This window comes from Marmota monax, unplaced genomic scaffold (assembly GCF_021218885.2).
Source record: "Marmota monax isolate L192 unplaced genomic scaffold, Marmota_monax_Labrador192_F-V1.1 WCK01_AAM20220418_F8-fsc00008, whole genome shotgun sequence".
In the NCBI taxonomy this organism is placed as follows: domain Eukaryota; kingdom Metazoa; phylum Chordata; class Mammalia; order Rodentia; family Sciuridae; genus Marmota; species Marmota monax.
The window spans coordinates 5,543,652-5,570,583 of NW_026694432.1; the positions used below are offsets into that span (position 1 = coordinate 5,543,652).

The 26,932-nt window shown below is 37.1% G+C and overlaps 1 protein-coding gene and 1 pseudogene across 4 annotated transcripts in view; both read left to right on the forward strand.

Moving 5' to 3' along the window:
- Nucleotides 1-26,932, forward strand: part of Eif2b3 (eukaryotic translation initiation factor 2B subunit gamma) — a 106,637-nt gene that overhangs the window by 58,160 nt on the left and 21,545 nt on the right. For all 4 annotated transcript variants that reach the window (XM_046468879.2, XM_046468880.2, XM_046468876.2 and 1 more), the window contains one exon: nucleotides 12,837-12,926. In XM_046468879.2, coding sequence (XP_046324835.1) covers nucleotides 12,837-12,926 — 90 coding nt within the window. The remainder of the gene's footprint in view (nucleotides 1-12,836; nucleotides 12,927-26,932) is intronic.
- Nucleotides 13,527-26,929, forward strand: LOC124075298 (large ribosomal subunit protein eL30-like; annotated as a pseudogene).

A 26,932-nucleotide genomic window follows, 5' to 3' on the forward strand; every position in this document is an offset into this window, starting at 1 on the left:
TCTAGTTCTGAGACAAACCAGCTGTGTGGCCTTGAGTAAATCATTTTGTTTCTGTAAGCCTCAGTTTCTCTAATTGAAATCGGGTTAGTTATTCTTTAAAGATACCCCCCAGCTCAAAAATTCCTATTTTATTTCTGACAGACATGTGTTTTTAATAGTTCATAAGTGAAAGGTATTTGTGCCAAATACTTAATAAGAAAATCATGTAGCTTTTCTCCAATGTTCTGCTTTGTTTTTTTGAATTCTAGTCAAGGTTTTTTTACTGGAATAGTAATGAAAATATTAAAACAAGCTTCTAACAGATATTTTCAAATGGAATAAAATGTTCACGAGTTCATCTTGGAAGGTTTAGACATATTTATATCTAGGGACTTTCAAGGACTTTGGTCAAGACCTCAAAAAATCATTGCCAAATATCTGTTTCTATGACAACAGATGAGAAGGTTTAAACTCTTGATTATTTTCTTGATGTTGTAGAAAATCTAATAATACTATTTACCCCATTGATACTAACCAGCCCTAATTCCTAATGTACTTTTCTAATTCACAGTTTGGGGTGGGGGTCAGGGGTATAGAAGGGCTTTTGGAAGCCAGGATCACAAACTTTTCCCAGGATGTCTTGTCCAGTGTAGGCACTGAGATTTTTATTCTTAGTTTCTATACTTTTACTCTCACTTCTATGAAGTGATATGGCTATAAGAAAACACCCATGTCGATATTTTTAAGCCCTTTCTTTGGGACTCGCTGTAGATTGCAGAGAAAAATCTAATCTCCTGCCTGGGTGAGTAAAAGCTGTGTTGCCAATTCCTGATCTTTTCAGGGTTTCAACAGGACAAATTAGATTCTTTAGCTTTTTGTATGTCTGATTTACAATTCAGCTTTCTTGGATATACTAAAATCTGTATCACATCCTTCTGTTTTCTAGCTTTCAAAATTTTGTCATCATCTCTTCACAGGGTCTTTGTCCTTGTGGGTTTGTCTTTAAAAACAAAACAAAACAACTTTGCCATGGTTATGAGTTTTCAGAAGGGGTAGGAGTTAATTAGCCTATGTTTAATCTAATCACTAGAGTATTGGTTTCTCCTTTAGTTGGCTTTTCCTTTAGTGCAGTTCTTCCCTTTGCAGATTTTCATTGTTGTTTTTCTTTTCCTCCTCATGGAATATTTTGCCAAGAATGTTCTGTAGTGCAGGCTTTCTTGCTGTAAATTCTTTTAGCTTTTGCTTATCATGGAAGATTTTTATTTCATCATCAAATCTGAAGCTTAATTTTGCTGGATATAAGATTCTTGGTTGGCATCTTTTTTCTTTCAGAGCTTGGTATATGTTGTTCTAGGATCACCTGGTTTTGAGGGTCTGGATTGAAAAATCTGCTGAGATTCTAATTGGTCTTCCCTTATATGTAACCTGATTTCTCTGTCTTGTGGCCTTTAAAATTCTATCCTTATTCTGTATCCTAGGCATTTTCATTATAATGTGCCTTGGTGTAGATCTATTATAATTTTATACATTTGGTGTTTTATAGGCCTCTTGTATTTGATTTTCCAATTCATTCTTCATGCTTGGGAAATTTTCTGATGTTATTTCATTGAAGAGATTGTGCATTCCTTTGTTTTGAATCTCTGAGCCTTCCTCTATCCCAGTAAATCTTAGATTTTTTTTTTTTTGATGTTATTCTATAATTCTTAGATGTTCTGTTCATGGTTTCTTACCAACTTCACTGTGAGGTCAACTTTCTTTTCAGGATTGTATATTTTGTCTTCATTGTCTGAGGTCTTGTCTTCCAAGTGATCTAGTCTGTTGGTGATGCTTTCTATTGAGGTTTTTGTTGTGGGGTTTTTGTTGTTGTTATTGTTGTTGTTCTTTTCTTTTCTTTTTTTAGTGTAGTTGGACACATTTATTTATTTTTATGTGGTGTTGAGGATTGAACCCAGGGCCTCAAACACACTAAGCGAGCGCTATACTGCTGAGCCACAACCCCAGCCCCTCTATTGAGTTTTTTATTATTTCTTTCATTTTAAGAAATTCTGTTTATTTGGTTTTTTCAGAATTTCTATCTCTTTCTTGAAGTAATCTCTTGCTACCTGTATTTGTTCTCTTTTCTGTTTGTTGGTGTGATCCATGGTTGCTTGTATTTGTTCTCTTATCTCTTTGTTAAGAAGTTCGGTTTTTAAGCATGCAGCTACCATAAACTGCTTCTTTACTATCATCCTTTTTCTGTCCACTTTTCTAGGAACTGAGCATTATTCAGTAATCATGTTGGGAATAGAACTTCCAGTTGGCCTTTGCCATCCTTATGCAATGAGCAAGATAAAATCAGCTCAGTTCTTCCTACTTATGTGATGATTCTAGGAAAGGGGAAGAAGAGAGCAAACCTTATGAACATTTGGCATTGCCCTAAGCCAAGGGACCTTTCTCTCATATTTGAAGGAAATAAGGATCTGAAATCCTTTGAAATCTTATTATTAACTGAAAGGACTCAGAACTTTTTTAGTTTCTTTATGAGCTTTGGACCTCTAAAGTATTAGTTTTGCCTTTCATGGTCAGGGTTCCTTTCTGAACTGCATTTTTTTTCCCTGTAGCTCTACAGTTCTGTAGGTATCTTGTTTTGTAAATGTTTATAGGATACATATCTTTATGTTCAGTTTTCTTTTTATTAAAACTCAAAGAAGTCTTAAGAGTGTGCAGTCCTGATTTAGCTCACTCTTAAGCCAATGCTATCACAGAGTAGAAGTGGTCATTAGCGTCAGGATGATTCTGTTATTCTGCCTCTACCTATAGCTAACTGTAACCTGAGTCTTGTTTCCTGTGTGAGTCTTTCTTACAACTTCCCTAGACACAAGGACTTCAATTTGGAGTAAATTTGGATACATCTTGTTCCTTGAACTCTTTTTTTTTAAATATGTTTTAGTTGTAATTGACACAATTCCTTTATTTTATTTATTATTTATATGTGGTGCTGAGGATCAAACCCAGGACCTTGCACATGCTAGGTGAGTGCTTTACCCCTGAGCCACAATACCAACCCCCCTTGAATCCTTTGACATTTAAAAGTAATCTGTCGGGGCTGGGGATGTGGCTCAAGCGGTAGCGGTAATGTGCTCGCCTGGCATGTGTGCAGCCTGGGTTCGATCCTCAGCACCACATACAAACAAAGATGTTGTGTCTGCCAAAAACTAAAAAATAAATATTAAAAATTCTCTCTCTCTCTCTCTCTCTCTCTCTCTCTCTCTCTCTCTCAAAAAAAAATAAATAAATAAATAAAAGTAATCTGCCAAAAACAGGCAGCTGCTGCTTTGGGAACATTTAACTTCAACAGACAATAAGATAATATTGTAGAAAATACCAAGGAATCCATAAAATTACTGGAACAAGTAAAAAGGATTCAGCAAGATTACAGAATACAGCTCAGTATACAAAAATTAGTTATATAGCATTGAATGACCTCAAAATTAAATTATAAGAAAACAATTCCATGTACAATTGCATCAAAAAGAAAAAAATAGGAATAAATATGAAAGAAGAAGGGCAGGACATATGCTGAAAAACTACAAAACACTGCAAGAGAAATTACATAAAATATCAATATGTGGAAACACATCCATCTTCCTGGACTAGGAAACTCAGTATTGTTAAGAGGGCAACTCTCCCCAAACTAATCTATAGATTCAATACAAACTGCATCAGAATCCCAAGAGAATTTTTGCACAAATTGATGTGCTGATCCTAAAAGTTATATGGAAAGGCAGAAAATGTAGAATAGCCAAAACAGTTTTTAAAAAGAACAAAAAAACTCATCTGAGTCTGGTCAATTGATTTTTACCTGAAATATTAAGGCAACTCAGTGGGCTAAGGATAGTCTTTTACACAACTTGTGCTAGAAGGATTTGATACTCACATACAAAAAGATCAATTTAGAACCTTACTTCACTCCATATACAAAGATGAAAATAGAATACAAACATAACATATGTTAAGAGCTAAAACTGTAAAGGTTTTAAAAGAAAACCAGAACAAAAATCTGTGTGAACTTGAGTTAGGCAAAGACTTCTTAGATATAATACCAAACACATACTTCATAAAAGAAAAAAAATAAATATATTCTAAGACTTTAGCCAGACATGGTGACACATACCTGTAATCCCAGTAACTCAGGAGGCTGAAATAGGAGGGCTGCAAGTTTAGTCAGGCTCAGCAGGTTAGTAAGACCCATAGCCACCTGTCTAAAAATAAGAAAAGACTGGGAATACATAGCTCGATGGTAAGGTGCCCCTGGGTGCAATTCCCAGTACCAAAAAAAAAAAAAAAATTAAACTTTGAACCTCAAAAGATAGTTTTAAGAAAACAAAAAGATAAGAACTTACAGTCTAATAAGATGACTAACAACTCAATTTCAAAATGGGCAAAAGAATTTAATGGCCTTTTTGCCAAAAAAAAAAGATATATAAATTGCTAAGAAGGAAATGAAAAGATTCTCAACATCAGTAGTTATAGGGAAATGTAAATAAGAGCCATGATGAGATTCTACCTCATACCCACTAGAAAGACTATGTATTTTTTTTTTTTTTTAATGCAGGAAAACTTTTTACAGAAACAAATCTGTAGAGACAAGAGGGCAGATAAGTGACTGCCAGAGAGAGTGAGAAAAGGGGACTAATTGATTACAAATGGTCATGTGAAGTTGTTTTTTGTTTGTTTGTTTTTGTTACCAGGGATTGAACCCAGAGGGTGCTAAGCCACATCCATATATATATATATATTTTGTTGTCAATCGACCTTGTTTTATTTATTTATATTCGATGCTGAGAATCAAACCCAGTGCCTCAACACATGCTAGGCAAGTGCTCTACCACTGAGCCACAACCCCAGCCCCTGTTTTGAAACACCGTCTCCCTAAATTGCTTAGGGCCTGGCTAAGTAGCTGAGGCTGGCCTCAAACTTGCAATCTTCCTGCCTTAGTCTCCCGAGTTACTGGGACTACAGGCATGTGCCACCACGCCCAGCTTAATGTAAGATTTTACATGAATAATAGAAGTGTTGGATCTAGATGTAATGATAGTTGTTCAGCTTTGTACATTTTCTAGAAATCACTAACTTGTATGCCTAAAACAGGTCAACTTTATGGTATGTAAATTATACTTCAATAAGGGTGTTTTCTTTTTTAAGACCAAGTTATCTGTTGAATTCAGAACATGGGTATTCTACAAAATAGATGACTTATTCTAACAGATCAGTGGCTTGGTGGGGGAATAACAGAAATTTTTTAAAAATGAAATAACCAAATGCTGTGTGAGACCTTAAGTGGATCCTGATTCAAACAATCAACTGTAAAAGGACAAATCTGAAATGGAGATTGGATATTAGATGACATTATGAAATCATTGATAATTTCATTAGGTATGGTATTGACATAATGATTATATTTTAATGTCCAATCTTATCAGTTAGAAATGTATATTCCTCATACTGAAGTATTTATAGATAAAACGTTAAATCTGGCTGAGTGCAGTGTTGCAAGCCTATAATCCCAGTGGCTTGGGAGGCTGAGACAGGAGGATCACAAGTTCAAAACCAACCCTAGCAATAGCAAGGGGATAAGTAACTTGGTGAGACCGTCTCTATATAAAATACAAAATAGAGCTGAGCATGTGACTCAGTGGTTAAGTGCCCCTGAGTTCAATTCCTGTTACCCACCCACCCACCCACCCCCCGCAAAAAAAAAAAAGTTATATCTGGAGTTTGCTTTAAAATACTGTATTAGGGGGTGGGATATAGCTCAGTGGTAAAATACTTGCCTACCATGCATGAAGCCCTGGGTTCTATCTCCAGTAGTGCAAAAATAAACAAACTATATTAGTTTGCCAGTATTGCTACAGCAAAGTACCACAAACTGAGTGGTTTAGAGCAACAGAAATGTATTGTCTTATGGTTCTTAAGGCAAGAAGTCCAAAATATCAGCAGGGCTGGTTACTTCTTGACAGGGAGACTGTTCCATGCCTCTCTCCTAGCTTCTAGAAACTTTAGGTATCTTTGGCTTATAAATGGCATTCTCCCTGAATCTTAATATTGTCTTCCCTCTGTGTGTCTGTATTTGTGTCCAAATTCCCTTTTTTATAAGGACACCAGTTACATTGAATTGTGCCCCTTTAATGACTTTATCTTAGCTTGATCATCTGCAAAGACCGTATATCCAAATAATATTTCACACTCACAGATACTGAGGGATATAGGACCCCAACATCTTTTAGGGACAGATACAATTCAACCATAATTAAACTATAGTAAAAAATTTAAAAGGTTGATACAATGTTAATTGTTGAATCTGGTTGATGAGTACATAAAAATTTATCTCTCATTCTGTGTATGTTTGAAATTTTCCTTACTAAAAATTATTCTAAACCAGTTGGATGGCACATGCCTATAATCCCAACAACTTGGGAGCCCGAGGCAGAAGTTCAAGGCCAGCCTGAGCAAATAAAAAATAAAAAGGGCTGGGGATATAGCTCCATGGTAAAGTGCCCCTGGTTCAATCCCCAGTACCAAAAAAAAAAAAAAATAAGTGTACGTGATAAAGCAGCAGAGACTCAATTCACAATTTCTATAGCCGTGTCTTTAGTGTTCTTCACAGTAACCAAAAGGTGAAAGCAACTTTTTTATCAACAAATGCATTATAAACAAAATGTGGTATATACTATATACATATAACAAAATATAATGCAGTCTTAAAGAGGAAGTTTTGATAACTGCTACAAAATGAACCATAAAGACACTTTGCTAAGTGAAATAAGCCAGACAGAAAAGGACAAATATTGTATGATTTCTCTTTTAAGAGGTACCTAAAGTATTCAAATTTATAGAGAAGAGATTGTTGAATGGGGGCAGGAGTAAATGGGGAAACTGGAGTTTAATGAGGGTAGAGTTTCAGATGGAGAAGATGAATAAGTTCTGTAGATGGGTATTTGTGATGGTTGCACAATGTAAGTGTACTTATGCCACAGAACTGTATACTTGAAAATGATAAATTTTATGTTAAATATAGTTTACTACAAAAGGAAAGAGGGAGGCAAGAAGAAAGAAAAGAGCAGGAAATTCTGTTTTTTAAGGAATAATGAGAAAAATTGCTATAAAAACTATAAAGTGCACTGTGTAAGAGACCAGGTCTATCTTGTTGTCTCTTTATTCTAGTTGAATGCCTGTTGCAGTTTGGGTCATCAGTAAATGTTATAGAATGTGTTTTCAGTGTTAGATTCCTAAGTATGTTGAATTTCAAAAATCATTGTTCGGAAGGAGTTTTATCTTCTTTTTTGTTTTAATGTTTTTAGTTGTAGGTGGACACAATACCTTTATTTTATTCGTTTATTTTTTAATGTGGTGCTGAGGATCAAACCCAGTGCTAGGCAAGCACTCTACCACTAAGCTACAACCTCAGCCCCGAATTTTATCTGCTTCAATAGACAGTACTATGTACATTTGAAAAGAACAAATAATGATAAGATCCCAATCTATTCCAGGAGCCATTTAGTATGATTTAAAATAGGAGGAGGAGGGCTGGAGATATAGCTCAGTTGGTAGAGGGCTTCCTCACATGCACAAGGCCCTGGGTTCAATCCCTAGCACCAAAAAAAAAAAAAAAAACAGCAGTAAAATAGGGGGAGAGCTAGCTCAGTGACATAGTTCTTGCCTAACATGTGTGAGGCGCTATTTTCGACTCTTAGCACTGCATACAGAAATAAACAAAATTAAATACAAAATAGGGCTGGGGATGTGGCACAGTAATCGAGTTCAAACAAAATAAAATAAACAAAACAAAGGCATGCTATCCATCTACAACTACAAAAAAAAATAAAAAATAAGTGGAGAATGAAGGATTCCTGGAGGAAGTAGATACAAGCTGATCCTGAAAGAAAAAAAAAATGCCCAGGATATAAGGAGGCAGAATAAAAGAGTAGACAAAAGACCTAGAGGACAAAATGGGAAGAGTAAAGGAAGTGGGAAATAAGACAGTTGCCTCTATAGAGAAAATGGGGGCCAGTGGAGCCAGTGCCCTGTACATACCTACTTCACTTCACCCATTGTCACACTGCAAGAGCATTAGAGCTTCATGGACCTTTCACAGTCAAAGGAGGTGGATTACAGAGTCTCAGGAGAATTTTGGATAAGGTGAAATTCACAATAGACATTGAAACACATGGAGGGAAAAGAGATTGTGGAGCTGATTGCCTCACAGGAAAGGAAAGGAAAGTACCACATCAACTGAGAAATATGGCCCCAGCTGAGCTCAGAATGAAATCTTCACTATACACTGGAAATGCTGTATGCAGACATGGGTGCTCATGTGCAGCTGGTTATGAGACTGCCAAAGCCAGGACTCTGTGTGGCACTGAGGGCAGGTATAGATATTCCATTATGTAATAGGCTAAGAACTTTCATGAAGTTTTGGGGTTTTTTTGTTTGTTTGTTTGTTTGTTTTTTGTTTTTTGTTTTTTTTTGGTACTGAGGCTTAAACCCAGGGGTACTTTACCACTGAGCCACATCCTGCCCTTTTTAATTGTTATTTTGAGAAGGGTCTCACTAAGTTGCTTAGGGCCTCACCAGATTGCTGAAACTGGCCTCCAACTTGCAATCCTCCTACTTCAGCCTCCCAAGTCTCTAGGATTACAGGCATGCTCCACAAGGTTCTAGGTTTGATCCTTAATACTACAAAATTAAATAGGTAAATGCCATTGATCTTTGTGTGAAATTGTAAATGCTTATTGTTTGATGCTTCCCAATATTTATTTCACAAACAGTGGTATTATTCTAAAGTAATATCACTGTTAAAAAATATTTGGGGAGGGGGCTGGGGTTGTGGCCCAGCAGTAGAGCGCTCACCTCACATGTGCAAGGCCCTGGGTTCGATCCTCAGCACCACATAAACATAAATAAATAAAACAAAGATGTTGTGATCAACTACAACTAAAAAATAAATATTTAATAAAAATATTTGTGGGACTGGGGCTCACTGGTAGTGCACTTGCCTGGCATGTATGAGGCACTGGGTTCAATTCTCAGCACCACATATAAATAAATAAAATAAAGGCCTATCAAAACTAAAATAATATTAAAAAAATATTTGTGATAAGTGTTGGTGAGGATATGGGGGAAGAGGCACAATCATACACTGCTGGTGGGACTGCAAGTTGGTGTAACCAATCTGGAAGGCAGTATGGTGATTCTTTGGAAAACTTGGAATGGAACCACCATTTGACCTAGCTATCCCACTCCTTGGTCTGTACCCAAAGGACTTAAAATCAGCATACTATAGTGACACAGCCACATCGATGTTCATAGCACTCAATTCACAATAGCTAAACTGTGGAACCTACTTAAATGCCCTTCAATAGATGAATGGATAAAGAAACTGTGGTACATATACACAATGGAATATTACTCAGCATTAAAAGAGAATAAAATTGTGGCATTTGCAGTTAAATGGATGGAGTTGGAGAATAATCATGCTAAGTGAAGTAAGCCAATCTCAAAAAACCAAAGGCCAAATATTTTATCTGATAAGTGGATGCTGATCCATAATGGTGGGGAGGGTGGGATGGAGGAAGTTTGATTGAGCAAAGTGGAGAGAGAGGTGCAGAGGGGTATGGGGGCAGGAAAAATGGTGGAATGAGATGGACGTAATTACCCTAGGTACATATATGCCTACACACATGGTGTGACGCTACATCATGCACAACAAGAGAAGTGAGAAATTGTACAATGAATAAGAATGCATTCTACTGTCATATATACCTAATTAAAATTAAATAATTAATTAAAAAATATTTATGTGTGTATGTATGGTACTGAGGATTGAACCCAAGGTGCTCTATATCCCAGCCCCTTTTTTTAAAATTTTATTTGGAGACAGGGTCTCACTAAGTTGCCCCAGCTGACTTCAGACTTGTGGTCCTCCTGCCTCAGCCTCCTGAGTAGCTGGGATGACAGGTGTGTGCCACTGTGCCAGGTTAGAAATGAATTTTTAATTGTTATTTTAATTATTTGACCTATTGGTTTTGTTCTATAAAACTTATTTTATTTCCCTCAAAAATTTAAACTTTACAAATACAAATTCTAAAATCTGCAATTTATTCTTTTAAAAACATTTCTATAAAAATAACTCAGGCACTGGATGCAGTGATACACGCCTATAATCCAAGTGGCTCAGGAAGCTGAGGCAGGAAGATTGCAAGTTAGAGGCCAGCCTTAGCATTTTAGTGAAGCACTAAGCAACTTAGCAAGACCTATCTCAAAAAATAAAAAGTGATGAAGATGTGGCTCAGTGGTTAAGTGCTCTAGGTTCAATCCCCAGTACCAAAAATAAATAAGTAATAATAACAGAGGTATTCCTTATGTTCCTAATGGCTTAAATTGTCCTGGGCATCCTAGACTAGTATCTTTGCTCATTGTCCTGCTCTGCTTTTCTAAGATCTTTTCTTCAGCAACTCCTTTTTATTTTCTTATAGATATTTTTTAAAATATTTAAAATTTTTATTTGTACATATATTTTTATTTTATTTTATTTTTTATTTTATTTTTGTTAAAGGAAGAGGAGAAATTGTCTGTGGGGGCTTTTCAATGATCTTACTGACTTTGAAGTTTAAACTTTTTATACCATTTCTTTGTGCTTTTGTTTTCATTTTATCATTGAAAGGATTCCCACAGATTTTTCATAAACTGTTTTTTATTGCAAGGGACTTTTCCTATGGTTGGAAAATTGTTTTGTTTTTGTTTTATAAAAAATTATAACTACTTCTAACTGTCTTATTTCCATTTGTTGGTTTCATTCCTTATTATATACATACCCAAAACATCATCCTGAGAGTAATCCAGTTACCCAGATTTTACTGGTGTATCTTGTAAGGTTTTTTTTATTTTTGGTGGGGGGGTGCTGGGGATGTAGCTTACATGAGACTCTGAGTTCAATCCCCAGCACCACAAAAATAAATAAGAAAAATAAAAATAAATCTTTATTTCTAATATTATTCAAAGACAATAAATGAAATAAAGAAACTTCCTTTTTTTTTTAGCAATTTAAATGTCATTAGTATCCCAGTCCCAAATCACTACATATTTAACATGAAAGAAAAAAGAAAAATCGCCAAATTACCCATCTCCATTCCTTCACCATATCCCAAATTTATATCCAGTTAAATCTTTTATTTCTTTAAGAATGCCAGTTAAGCCAGGTGCAAGTGACACATGCCTGTAGTCCCAGTGACTCAGGAAGCTGAAGCAGGAGGATCAAGTGTTCAAAACCAGCCTCATAGCAACTCAGCAAGGCCCTTAGCAACTTAGTGAGACCCTGTCTGAAAATTAAAAAAAAAAAAAAAAAAAAGCTGGGGATGTGGCTCAGTGGTTAAGCCTTCCTAGGTTCAATCCCTGGTACCAAAAAACGTTGAAGTGCTATATGAATATTAGTGCCATTTATAATTGATAACAGTTAAGACTGTGATTGTTCAAACTTTTTAAAGTTATTCTTACCCTGGCTGTTCAAGTTGACCTCAACAATAAAAATGAGAGTAATATATCTATATCAGAAGTTATTTGTGAGAATTAAATAATAATATATGATTAAAAGAATTTGTAAAATAGGAGATGAACAAAAGAGTGCAACTACCCTCACATTTAGCAAATGGGGTTTTCAGAAAGTTGGATTTTCTTTCTTTCCTTCACCCTCATTGTGTACATTGATTGGCTTGTGAGTTGTGTTGTGTTGTGTGTGGGATTCCAAAGTCTCTGGCTCCTCTGTTTCCCTTTTGGAAATATTTTTGCCCCTTTTCCCAAAGGAGTAAAAGCCCTTGGTGGTACACCTTAATTTATGTAAGTACTTCAGGGTTTCTAGATCTTTTGAGAATAATTTTCCTTAAAACTATAAGCCAGTCAGAGGACAGGAACACAGAAGAAAGATTACAACCAGACAGCTATAACTGGACTCTCCATTTTTTTCACTCCACTTTTTCCCACTTCTCCCCAGCTATTTGTTTTCATTAAATACTAAGATAACCTGGGAGATTGCAAACCTGGCATTTTTTAAAAGCTGAAATCAGAGATGGCAAACTAAAATAGCAACTAGCCAGATGCCTTGATTTGATCCAATGTTTTCAATTCTTTATTTATTCAACAATTGTTTAATTAGACATTCTGTCAGGAATCATGCTGAATGCTAAGGCTATGAAGATGAATCTCTGCTGTATTTCAGTCTAGTGAGAGAGAGAAGTAAATATGCTATTCCATTATTGTATGGTAAGTTACCTGGTAGAGGTAGGCACCGAGTACTGAGGGAGCACTAACTAGGATTCTAAGTGAAGGTTTCCTGGAGGAAATGTATCTTGGATGAGTTCTGCTGGATGAGTGAGAGTAAGGAGTTAGGAGTTTTCATAGAATTCTGCTTCATCTATGAATATAGAATAATACATGCCTGATCTTGGAGGAAAAAGAAAATATAGCTAAAGTGTAGCCTTCAGAAAGTGGGATAATTAGTGTAGAGGCAGGAAAATGTTAGTTAAAAGAATTGTGAGTAGGAGTATGTGACATAATAGAAAGTGGATCGTCAGTGATTTGAAGACTTGCCAAATTGCTTTTGAAGCCTAAAAGCCTCCAAGAGTATGAGGGAGTGTTTCTATAGAGAACTATTATGATTTTAAATGGTAGGATCAAAGGTGGTGTCCACCATCCTGGTCTCTCCAGGGTGGGGGGTAGACAGCATGGCTCTAAGCCTTAAACACTTCCAGATGCCTACTATGTGATGATAGAATGGAATCCCTGTTACCTGATTATAAGCATCTTCTTTCCTATTCTTTTTTCAGGTACCCTAGAATACACTTCCATACCGGCCTTGTGGATGCCCATCTATACTGCTTGAAAAAATATGTTGTGGATTTCTTAATGGAAAACAGGTAAAAAGGAGGGAGATAATCTTTCTTTCTTCTTCCCCCACTTCTTGTTTTCTTTTCTTCCTTTCTTTTCTTTCTCTCCCTCCCTTCCTTCCTTTATTCCTACCTTCCCTCCTTCCTTGTATTTGGGATCATACCCAGGGCTTTGTACATGCTAGGCAAGGGCTACATCACTAAACTATCCCCACCTCAACTTAAACCTTCTTAAAGTTAGACATCGGTTTATATAAATTACATAGTTGAGTCTCACCATTGTTTTGGAAATGAAATAGTGTTTTTGGTATATTATTTATTTTTGCCCATACCAAGGGTCTCCTGCTTATATTTTGAAGCCCCATGTTAGAAAAAAAACAGCAAAATAATTTTTCAGAATTTACCCTACGAGGCACAGTGGCACATACCTATAATCCCAGCTACTCAGGAGACTGAGACAGGAGTGTCCCAAGTTCGAAGCCAGCCTAGACAACTCAGTGAGACCCTATCTCAAAATGTAAAATATTTTGTGCTGAGGATGTACCTCAGTGGTAGAGCACCTCTGGGTTCAATCCCCAGCACAGCAAAACAAAAGCAAAACCAGAAAACAAAAACTTAGAATTACCCACGATGGCTCTTTTTGTACAGTCTCGGGCTGTTCTTCCCTTTTTCTACCAGTGTAAGCTTCCCAGTTCTTATGCTGTTTGTCTCCAAGAACATTTCCTTCCCCTAGGCAATTATCCTCTAGATAGGCCCTCTTAGCAAAGAGCTAGAGACATACACTGAAAGAAGAAGAAGGAAAAAAAAAAAAACAGCAATTTTCACACCAATTTTAGAGAATAAATTCCTTTGGGTGAACTGTCATGAATGTAGACGAACAAATTTTGGTATTTTTTTTTTCTATTTTGCTTTGAAAATACATTTATGGGCCTTAAATACTTCCCACAGACTATATCTGGTACATCACAGTACTTGGGTTTCCAAAGAGAAAAAATTCCTTTTGATTCAACTCAGGTGTGCTCTACCACTTAACTACATCATCAGCCCCATTCCACCTTTTTTTTTTTTATTTTGAGAGAGTGTCTCGCTGAATTACCCAGGCTGGCCTCTAATTTGCAATCTTTCTGTCAGCTTCCCAAGTAGCTGGGATTATAGGTATGTGCCACCATGCCCTGCAGAAAACCTTCTTTTGAAGTTGGATTTCAAGGATTGGTGGATCTGGAGATTGAACCCAGGGATGCTCTACCACTTTCTCTCCCTCCCTTCCTTCCTTTATTCCTATATACCCAGGTCTTTTTATTTTTTGAGATAGGGTCTCACTAAGTAGCCTGAACTTGCAATCCTTCTGCCTCAGCCTCCTGAGTAGCTAGGATTACAGGTGTGTGCCATTGCACCTGGCTGATCTCAAAGTTGTTTTTTGTTTGTTTCTTTATACTAGGGATTAAACCTTCAGGGGCACTCAAACACTAAGCCATATCCCTAGCCCCTTTTTATTTTTTATTTTGAGACTGGGTATCACTAAATTGCTGAGGTTGATCTCAAACTTGCAATCTTGCCTCAGCTTCCCAAGTCACTCAGATTATAGGCATGTGCCATAACACCTGCTTGAAAAATTTTTGATTAAAAAAATAAATGCAGCTAGAGTCCTCAGAGAAATAGATAGGAAAATATTTAATAACTGCATATTAAGAAGAGCAACTAGGGGCTAGGATTATGGCTCAGTGGTAGAGTGCTCACATAGCATGCATGAGGCACTGGGTTTGATCCTCAGCATCACATAAATGTAAAATAAATGTAAAATAAAGATATTGTCTACCTAGAACTAAAAAATAAATATTAAAAAAAAGAAGAAGAGTAACTAGTTTCCCTTCATGACTGCTGGATAAGTTTCTGCCTCCAGTAGCACTGGTAGACCAGAAAGCAAGCCCTACATAGGAAGTTCCCTCAGAGCAGCTTGGGCAGGGAACCTTAAGAACCTGGGTATAAACACTAGCTCTTCCCTGAGCCAATGGACTTGGATACATACAGGAATATTAAGGAAAGGAGAAATGTTCCTCTGTGCCCTGCATGAGCTTTCTTGCAGCATCCTGGCCTTCACCCCAACACCGGCTGAGCTCCTATAGGATGGAGCTAATAGTAAGATTGTTCTTTTTGTTTCACATTCCCAGGACACTGATGCCCTGTTCCCCTATGACTTGTTCTTTTTCCGTCCATCAATATGTACTTGTTAAGCACTTCTTAAGAGGGAGGCATTGTGCTAGATGAATCATGAGATCAATGGTGAATAAGCAAACATGGCCATGCCCTCATAGAACTTACATCCTAAACTCTATGGTGGATTTTGAAGACTTTGCTTTTCAAACAGCAGGGATACTTGCTTCCAAGATTTAAAGAGTGATCCAAAATCTGTTTCCTAGTTATCAGTTTGTAGTAAAAATGTGAAACTGACTGTTGGCTATTAAAGGATTTTTTTAAACTCCCAAATGAAAATGAAATAGGCCCTGACCTTTATGTGCTGAAAGGGGATGCAGAAATTATAGAGACTATGATCTTTTTAAAATTATTTACTATGGAAAATTTTACACAAATACATAGAGAAAGTAATATAATGAACTTTCATTCATCCATCCCACAGTTTCAACAATTATCAGCACATGGCTGATCTTGTTTTTATATGCTACAGCTCATAATTTAATCTTTAAATATTTCAGTATATATCTTTAAAATATAAGAATTCTTATAAAACACCTCAATATCATTATCACTTCTAAAAAAAATACTAACAATACAATACTTTCTTAGTATTGTCAAATAGGATTGTGGCTTTTGGTGTTCAGAGATGCAGGCAGTTTTGCACCAAAACTGGCCTCATCTTGCCTGCTGTAGCTTATTTTTAGCTCATTTAGCTACTACCAGTACTATTCCCACACCTGGCAAATATAGTGCAGTTATGTGTGCCCTAAGGATAGACCTGAAGTTGATGTTGTAACTGTCATTCCTGTCCAAAATCTCTGTTGAATGGGACTTTCTCCAAGCCTGGTATAATAAAGATTGATACAGAGCCTTAACTCTAACTACCTCCCCATCTCAAGATCTGTTGAAGACACTTATCTCTTTTCTCTTAAGATCTGTTAGAGACATTTATCCCTTTCTTCTCCCTATCTATCTTTATCTCTCAGGGTTTTTAGAATCAAAGGACATATATTTAAAATTGGTAAATTTCAACGTATTAGAAAAACTATAAAGGTATAGTGGGTGGTACTTGAGAGAGATTCTTTATTCCTGGCTAGAATAATGGAGGTCTTTGAGAAATTGTGGAAGATGAGATTTAAATAGCTCGGTGGTAGGTAGCAATGTGTAGAAAGCCTTGAAGGCTGAGCACGGAGTTACAAACTTTTAAACAGACTGTCTTGGCCAAGTGCAGTGGCACACGCCTGTAGTACAGCTTCTCAGGAGGCTGAGGCAAAAGGATTGCTTGAGACTGAGAGTTTGAGGACAGCCTGTCTCAAAAAAATAAATAAGAATTAAAAGGTCAACACAATAGTCTTATATGAAATGAGCAATGATACAACCTGGCAGGGAAACAGACCATGGTGCATGGGAAAGAGATTGCTTCAAGGTAAGTAGGAGTCATTATATGATAATCTTGTCAGAAAGTGATGATTCCTTTAGTAATGGAAAAGAGAGAGTAAACCTAGGCAATACAACTTCAAGAAAGTTGTGCTTCAACAATCCTTTGCTATATTTAACCTATGAAAGTTAAAATATTCTACTCCATGTTCTTTGTATAAAAGACTTCAAATTTTCTGTTAAATAATGTTTCTCTTTTGTTATTTGTTACATGTTAACATCTCCCATCCTAATTCTGGTTTGTTTTTGTTGTTGTTGTTGTTGTTGTTTAGGGGTTACTGGGGGTTGAGCCCAGAGGCACTTTATCATTGAGCTACATCCCCAACCTTTTTATTTTGAGACAGGGTCTTGCTAAGTTGCTCAAAGCCTCCTAAGCTGTTGAGGCTGGTCTTGAACTTGCAATCCTCCTGCCTCAAACTCCCAAGTTAGTGGGACTAGAGGTATGTGCGATCATGCCCAGCCCCATCCAAATTCTTTGAGAATGGAATGGATACCTACCTGGATTGGCAAGGCATTCAGTATTATGAAAGTATTATCAAATTATGAAAAAAGAGACATGGCTATCTGCATTTGACTAAGCAGAAAAACTATAGGAAGACCTGTGTGGATAAGAAAATCTGTACCATCTTAGACCAAAAGTTTAGTGACTGAACTCTACACATTTTAATTTTGTTTGTTTGTTTGTTTGTTTGTTTGACTGGGCGTGGTAGCACACACTTGGAATCCAAGCAACTCAGGAGACTGAGGCAGAAGGATTGCAAGTTTGAGACCAGCCTCAGCAACTTAGCAAGACTAATGAGCTAAAAATAAGCTACAGCAGGCAAGATGAGGCCAGTTTTGATGCACTTCCTGTATCTAAAAACACCAAAAGCTTGGTGAGTGGAAGGAAAGAGATGCAGTGCAAACAACAGATATAATTTAGTACACCTGTGAAAAAAGAAACATGGCTATCTGCATTTGACTAAGCAGAAAAGCTATAGGAAGACCTGTGTGGATTAGAAAATCTGTACTATCTTAGACTAGAAGCTTAGTGACTGAACTCTACACATTTTAATTTTTTTGTTGTTTGGGCATGGTAGCACATACTTGGAACGCAAGTGACTCAGAAGACTGGGGAAGGGGGATTGCAAGTTTGAGACTAGCCGCCTCAGCAACTTAGCAAGACCCTCAGCAGTTTAGCCCGGTTCTTTCTCTAAAGGACAGGGGATATAGCTTAATGGTAAAGTGCCCCTGGAATCCACCCTAGTATCCAAAAAAAAAAAAACACCAAGTTTTTGTTTTTTGTGGTGCTGGGGATCTAACCAAGAGTCTTGTACATTCTAGGCACACTCTACCTCTGAGCTACACTCCTAACCCTTTGAAGTTTTTAATCCAATTCTGAATGATATATGAAGATGAATGTACCAAAAAACTCTCTTGAACATTGTAATTCAAAATGTATATCCATAGCCAGAGCAGAGCTTAGATTGAATATTGTGATGGTGATGCCTCTTGATGCTCAGTAGTGAGCTAAAGGTTCCTCACTCATTTTCAATGTCAGCTGGAGTAAGCTTAAGGAAGCGGGACTCTTAGGAGATCTAGAAACCCAAATATTGGCCCAGTTTTTTGCTTGCTTTAGGAGGTGTTGCGCCAAAATAGAGACCTGAGTCAGGGTCCTAGACTGACACTGTTTCAGTGAAAGGAATCAAGCAGTATGCTAGCTTCCTAAGCTAATGCCACAGGAGACAGGCATTTTATACCAGGATTAGTCCTGATTTCTGTTTAGCAAAGAATTCCTGGGGATGGGGGGGTATTTCTCTCCTTTTCCCTAACTTGCTAGTGCATTTAAAAGACCTAAAGAAGATTAATCTTTGTTTTATCAATTATCCTCCCAACTGTACTCTACTTTCCTATAGTGAATTTTATTTTTACTGATAAAATATTAAATATAAATCTCATTCTGAATACTTTAGATACATCTTATAAATTCTGATACAAAGCATTATTTTTAGATATTATGCAATTTCAGTTTACATTTCCTCTTTGATTCAAGTATTAAGATAATAAGTTCTTTCTGGGAAAGAATGAATTTATTTCTTAAATTTTGTTGTTATTGTTATTTATTTCCAATTTTATCATATTATCAAATATTTGCTATAGTATTTCAAGTTATCTAAATTTATTGAAATTATCTTTTCAGTCTAGTACATGGTTGTTTTGTTAATATTTTATAGCCAGTTGTAAAGAAAGTATATTCTTTATAGAATTGAGAAAAATATGAGATCTTCCTCATTAATCATGTTATTTAGGTCTTGTACTCTTAAGATTAGTCTTAAAAGGAAGAATTGAGTACTTCCTTCTTGTCCAGAATAATATAAAATTACAATCAATCTCTTTTAGTGTTAGAATCTGATCCTACTGTGAAATACTTACAGTCTTAGAATTGGTCTTCAGAGCAGGGAGAGGAAAAAGAGAGAAGAAAATTACTTTGAATAGCACCAACAATGTACCAGGTACTACTAGACTGAGTGCTCATTCAGTCCTTAAAATAGTTCTTTAGCTGGGTGAGGTGGCACTCACCTGTAATCCCAAGGGGCTCAGGAGACTGAGACAAGAAGATCGCAAGTTCAAAGCCAGCCTCAGGGAAAAAAAAAAAATGAGGCTAAGCAACTCAGTGAGATCCTGTCTCTAAATAAAATACAAAATAGGGCTGGGGCTGCTAAACACAGTGCTTGCCTAGCATGCACAAGGCCCTGAATTCAATCCCTAACACCACAAAAAAAAAAAATTAAATTCTCTCCTTAGGTATTATCTTTATATTATAGAGGAAGAAGATGAGGCTTAAAAGTCATTTGCTTTTGCTGGGGTGTAACTTAGTGGTAAACTACTTACTTTGCATGGTGAGTATGCTAACTCCCAGTATTCCCACCCCAAAAGTAATTTGCTCACCATCATACAGCCAGGGCCTCAACAAAATCAGTCACCATTGATGAACTGATTGCTAGCAATGTCTATCACAGATATTAGATATCCGTATTACAGAGATATGCATGCATGCACATATAACATACCTGAAAAGATAAGAAAACTCTCATAATTTCCTAGCCTGAGCTATATAAGGATGCAGAGAAGAAAGGATGGGCCCCACAAAGTGAAGCCAGGAGTTCAGGGTAAGCAGTCATACAGCAAGGTCAGAATCATGATGATAATTAAAGCTGCGTGCAAGCTGAAGTTATGGAATAGAGAAAGCACAATAAAAGTGAGCAGCAAAGATGAAGGACCACATAGTACCATTAGAGATAGGTAATTGTTGCCTTGGTTATTGTTTTTGCTTTTGTGGTTTGGTTTGGGCAAGGATGGTTTTGTTTGCTATGGGGGGGCGGGGGGGTTGTTTTGTGAGGGGGCTTTGTTTTTGTTGTTGTTGTTGTTGTTGTTTATTTTTTGTAGTTGTAGATGGGCAGATTGCCTTTATTTATTTTATTTATTTTTATGTGGTGCTGAGGATTGAACCCAGTGCCTCACATGTGCTAGGCAAGTGCTCTGCCACAGAGCCACAGCCACAGCCCAGGTTTTTTTGGTTTTTTTGTGGAGTTTTTTGTTTTGTTTTATTTTTTGGTGGGATGCTCTACCACTGAGCTATATCTCCAGCCCTTTTTATATTTTATTTTGAGATAGGATCTGCTAAATCACTAAAGCTGGGCTTGAGCTTACAATTCTCCTGTCTCAGTTTCCCAAGGAGTGTATCACCTTGCCCAGATGGGTCTTCATTGTTCAGTTCAAGCATTGATGTGGCTTTGCTTTTTCTGTCCTTCAGTGTTCTAGAGATTGCATGGTGGGCCCTTTATGTCAATAACAAACAAAATTAAGCAAAGACTGTATTGAACTCACCTGTATAAAAAACAAGTGAGTTTGGTTGTTTTTGTTTGTTTGTTTGTTTGTTGTTGTTTTTTAAGCCCAAGAACAAAGCATAGTGAGACTCTATCTCTAAATAAAATACAAAAAAGGGGGGGGGCGGGGCTGAGGATGTGGCTCAGTGATTGATTGCCCCTAGGTTCAATCCCCAGTACTCAAATAAATAAATAAATGTTTGAAAAGAGCTGGGGGTATAGCTTAGAGGTAGGCTGCCCCCCAAAAGGAAAGAAAAATCCAGAAACAGTCCAGATATATTGGGGAAACAAAGGAAGAGTTATCAGAATAGGAGCAGATCAAAAGAATGATGCCACAGAAAGTAAGGGAAGAATATTAAGTAATGGCCTATAACTGTAAAAATTGAAAAAATCAAAAGAATATAAAAGGAAAGTATCACTACTATAAGGTAACTATTGTGAACACTTAAATGTATTTCCATTATTTTTTATATATATATACACACACACAGACACACACACACATGCACACAAATACACAATTGAATTCACATTAAAATTTTCTACTTCATTATTATTTCATGAGCATTTTCCTGTGTCATCAAAAATTCTTTATAATCTCAGTTTTGCCTATATGATATTCTATTACATAAGGGCATTATTATTCTGTTGTTGGTTATTTGTTTTCTATTTTTATAAATAGGATTAAAAGGAATACCTTTTCTCCAAGATCTTTATATAGCAATTTCATGAAACAAGGAAGGTACTTTCTGAGAAAACTATAAGAAAGAAGGGAGGAGCTGGGGTTAGCTCAGTGGTAGAGCACTTGCCTTGCACATGTGAGGCACTGGGTTCGATCCTCAGCACTACATAAAAATAAATAAAATAAATAAAGATGTTGTGTCTTTTTTTTAATTTATCTTTATTTATTTATTTATTTATTTATTTATTTATTTATTTATTTATTTATTTTATGTGGTGTTGAGGATTGAACCCAGCGCCCTGCGAATGCCAAGCGAGCGCACTACCGCTTCAGCCACATCCCCAGCCTATCCCCGGTGTCTATCTTTTAAAAAAAAAAAGTCTTTATTAAAAAAAAAAGAGGGGGCTGGGGTTGTGGCTCAGTGGTAGTGCGCTCGCCTAGCACACGTGAGGCACTGGGTTCGATCCTCAGCACCACATAAAAATGAAATAAAGATATTGTGTCCACCTACAACTCAAAAATAATTTTTAAAAAAAAAGAGAGAGAGAGAAGGAAGTCAGGTATAATCCCAGTGACTTGAGGAGGATGAGGCAGGAGGATTGACTTGATCCTTTAAAAATAACAAAAAAACGATTCAAGGTCAGACTCTAACTTAAACCTTTCTCAAAATAAAAACAAAAAGAGAGATGTAGTTCAATGGTAGAGCACCCCTAGGTTAAACCCCAGTACCATAAAAAGAAAGAAGGAAGATTGCCTAGCAAGTGTACGGCCCTGTGTTCTACCCCAAGCACCTTTAAAAAAAAAAAAAAAATGGAATGGAATGGGAGAAAAGAAGATTGACCAGGGCCCTGTATCCTTCTAGCAGCCTTTAGGCCAAGGTCAAAATGTTCACAGTGGTTCACACTAGCCTTGTATAATTTCTTGGCATAGCTTTGAGCTGCCTCCACTCTGACTAGGAAGCAGGAAGAGTAATTGTGTCCTCCCCTATGCTGTTAAGCCAACTGCATTATGAGAATTGGCCTAAAGCTGAGCTCCAGCAAAAGTGGGTGAGTCCTGGCAAAACAGTTTCATATCCCCTCTTCAAATCACTGACCTCCTTGAGCTGATAGGGCTGTTTGCCAAGGCTTGTTTGCTTGCCTCTTGCAGTGAGAGTTCTGTTTGGTTCATAATGTAAATATCATGGCCCTGAAATCCTCCAGCTGTCCATGCTTTGTCACTTCTTCAAAAGGAACTGACTTGTTTTCCAGTGGAGGGGGCCAAGGAACATTTGCTACCCACACTGGTTTGGAGCATTAAAAGGGGAGAAAAAAAACTAAGAGTAAGAGTTGTTTCATTCTTTGTATTCATATGGAAATTTTTAATCTCCATCAGAGGATCAGGAGAAAAATCACATTGAAATTCAATACAATAACTTCCAGCTTACACAGCATTTTTCAAAGATGTTTGACTTGATCCTTTAAAAATAACAAAAACCATGAACTGTGTAGCTCCAGGACTCAAATTATCCTTACTCTTCTCAGCCTTTGCTTTTGTCTTACCCTCTTACCTGCTCTCCATCTGTGTGGTCCTGTGTCTACATGATCAGCTTCTTTGAATGGGGGCTGGGATGGGGGGGAACTGTGCAGTAGCAGTCTGGTTTATATGGCTACCTATACTTTAACCCTTCTCTCAGGCCTACTTGTCTCATCTCCTAGAATATTATAGTTGGTTCCTCTATCTTTAGTCTCCTTATTCCTGGCTTCCTCACACACTGCTACCAGAATTACCTTACTAGGAAATAAAACTGGGGACTGGGATTGTGGCTCAGCAGTGGAGCACTCACCTAGCATATACGATGCCCTGGTTTCGATCCTCAGCACCAAATAAAAATAAATAAATAAATATATTGTGTCCAACTACAACTATAAAATAAATATTAAAAAGGAGGGGGGGCTGGGGTTGTGACTTAAGTGGTAGAGTGCTCGCCTAGCACATGTGAGGCACTGGGTTCGATCCTTAGCACCACATAAAAATAAAATAAAGATATTGTATCCACCTAAAACTAAAAAATAAATTTAAAAAAGAAAGAAAGAAAGAAAAATTACTGATCATGTCGCTTTCCTGTTTAAAATCTACCACTGACTTCTCAGTCTAGATTTTCTAGACCACCACAGAACACTTCCAAAATCTGGCTCCATTGCCCACCTGATCAACTTCATCTCTCTCCACCTTTCTCCTTAAACACATATCAGGCCACTGCCCACTGGATTATTAATTCCTTAAAGTCAGAAACAGCATATTATCAAAACCAAGCATAGCAACTGGAATATAGTAGATGCTTGGTAAATGCTAAATAAATTAACCAATGATTTAAAGTTCTAACAAGGTGCAATGGAAAGAGCAAACTGAAAAACATGTGCTAGTCTCTCATCCAGCTGCTTTCATTTCCTTTGCTAAGTATAAATCAAAAGCATATTCACTGTATTAAGGATCAGATCTCTTCTTCCCCTGTTATAGATTCCTGATCACTTCTACCCCATATCCTGTCTTGATACCCACCAGGAAGCAGCGTGCTTCCTGGGAGATCTCCAAAGTTCTTGACCAAGATTGATTACTGCTTATATTGGGGTGATTTAAAAATAGTAGAGGGGTGGGGGCTGTGGCTCAGCTGTAGAGCACTTGCCTAGCATGTGTGAAGCCCTGAGTTCAATCCACAGCACCACATAAAAATAAATAAATAAAAATAAAGGTATTATGTCCAACTAAAAAATAAATATTTAAAATAAATAAATAAAGAGTAGAATTTGGGGGGATTTTTTATTTTTGTTTGTTTACTTTCTGGGAGTTCTTCTACATATTGGTCTGTGATCTTACCTTCCGTAAATGATATGATTACATGAAAGAAAATGGAAGTTAACTTCATTGTGGAAATTATTTGATAACCTTTAGTATTTAAATAGGCACAACTGTTCTAATGTAAGGGAACCCATTCTTTTTAGTAGGTAAGAATGTAAAGTCTTGGGCTTGGGTTGTGGCTCAGAGGTAGAGCACTTGCCTAGCATGCATGAGGCACTGAATTTGATCCTCAGCACCTTTAACTAAAAATAAATAAATAAATAAGTATAAAGTCTGCTTGGGAACTACTTAGTCTTTAGAATGGATCTTAAATTTGCAGAGTGTCTAGATCAAACCAGCAGAGTAGGACCATAGAAGCTAAGAAAAAAACAAAAGGCAAGAAACTAGCCAGGCCTGGTGGCGCATGCCTATAACCCCAGCGACTTGGGAGGCTGAGGCAGGAGGAACGAGAGTTCAAAGCCAGCCTCAGCAATGGCAAGGTGCTAAGCAACTCAGTGATACCCTGTCTCTAAATAAAATACAAAATAGGTCTGGAGATGTGACTCAGTAGTCAAGTGCCCCTGAGTTCAATCCCCAGTATCCCACACCCTGACCAAAAAAGAAAAAAAAAATGGCAAGAAACTTAAGAATGGCCTAAGGTTCTTTTCTTAATCCCCGGCCATCATGGCAGCTGCTCTTGGTTGGGGGCCATTTCTTACCTAAGGCAATAAGCTGGTGGCCTCAAATAAGAGGAAAAAGTCTCTGGAGTTGATTGACTTTGGGCTCCAGCTTGTTATAAAAAGTGGAAAGTACGTATTGGGGTATAAGCAAATTCTGAAAATGACCACACAGGACAAAGCAATGTTGGTCATCCTTGCAAATAACTGTTTAAATACATGTGCCTATATATACATACACATGTACATTCACATGCCCAGCTTTGAAGAAATCTGAATAGAGTACTATGCCATGTTAGCCAAAACTGATGTCCATCGCTACAGTGATAATATTGAATTGGGTACAGTATGCAGAAAATAGTACAGAGCATGCACACTGTCATTGATCCAGGTGATCCTGATATTGTTAGAAGTATGCCAGAACAGTCTGCACAATTTTTCTTTTCTTTTTTTTTTTTTAAGAGAGAGAGGGGGAGGGAGGGAGGAAGGGAGAGAATTTTAATATTTATTTTTTTAGTTTTCAGTGGACACAACATCTTTGTATATGGTGCTGAGGATGGAACCCTGGCCGCACACATGCCAGGCAAGCGTGCTACCACTTGAGCCACATCCCCAGCCCTGCACAATTTTTCTTTAATAAAATGTGTCAGTGCTTATTTTAAAAACAAAAAAGAATAGCCTAAAGTTTTAAATTTTTTTTAAACAATACCTTCTTCATTTTGTTTATTTTTATGTGGTGCTGAGAATTGAACCCAGTGCCTCACACACGCTAGGTGAGCACTCCACCACTGAGCCACAACCCAGGCCTTAAAATTTTGATAATTTGCATAAAGAAGAAAAAAATCACCCATAATTCTACTCAATGAGAGAATATTCCTATACATAGTTATGTTTAACACAGCTGTTAACATTATAAAATTTTAAGATATATAATTCACAACCATAACAGATTAAAGGGGGGAAATACGATAAACCCCAGGTATGTAAGAAATTCTTTTTTTCCCCCAGTACTGGGGATTAAACCCGGGAGTCCTCCTCTACCACAGAGTTCCATTCCAGCCCTTTTTTGTTGTTGTTGAGACAGGGTTTTGTTCTCTTGCCCAAGCTGGCAACCTGGCCTTGAATTTACGATCCTCCTGCCTTAACCTCCCGAGTTACTGGGATTATAGGCATGTGTCACTGCACCCACCAAAAAATAATTTTTTTTTTAATAAAACTTAGTGCCAGGCTCAGTGGCTCACACCTCTCATCCCAGTGACTCGGGAGACTGAGGCAGGAGGATCTCAAGTTTGAGGTGAGCCTCAGCAACTTAGTGAACCCTGTCTCAAAAAGGAAAAATAAAAAGGACTGGGGGTGTTACTCAATCCCCAGTACCAAGAAAGAAAGGAAGGAAGGAAGAAAATTCAGTATCATTTATAGATAAAAGCTCTTAATAAGTTAGGAATGAAAGAAAGAAAGGGGGCTAGGTTGTAGTTCAGCTTTCCTAGCATGTGGGAGGCACTGGGTTCGATCCTCAGCACCACATAAAAATATATATAAAAAGTTATTTTTTTAAAAGTCACTTGATTTAAAAAAGAAAAAAAAAGTTCAGTATCATTTATAGATGAAAGTTAGGAATTAAAGAGAACTTCCTTAACCTGATAAAAGATATCTATAATAAATCTAAAACAATCATCATTCTAAATAATAATGGAAAAATTCCATTTAAAATCAGGAATAAAGAGCTGAGTGCAGTGGTGCATACCTGTAATTCCAGCTATTCAGGGAACCGAAGCAGCAGGATTGCTTAAGCCAAGGAGTTTCAGCACCAGTCTGGGCAACACATCAAGACCTCATCTCAAAAAAAAAAAAAAAAAACTGCTCTCGGTGTTGCTAGTCAGTATGTATTAGAGGTCTTAGCTGATATGCTAAAATTATGAAATAAATCAATAGAAATTAAAGATATAGAGATTGGAAAGGAAGAAAAATTGTTTTCATATTTTTAAAATAACTTTCCTCAAAAGACCAGAATATTCTGCCTTCTCATGGGTTGTTGCCAATGAGGAGGCAGAGCACCATGTTTAAATACTTGTGCCTATACATACATGTACATTCAAATACATGCTCCACATACCATGTATGTGGACTACATGAAAGATTTTTCTACCTTGACAAGGTTTTCTTAGATTCAGTATATTACTTTCCCACCCCACGAGGCAGATAAAGAGAACTCAGAGCCTCTGCTCCTCCAGAACTGCCAAATCCATTCCATGTTTGATCTCTTTCAGTCCCAAGGTAGTATGTTAAGATTTGGCTTTTCCCCAGATACACAGAGTTTTTGATCCCAATAGAATCCAGTCTGTTTTCTCATATTTGGTCACTCTTTCT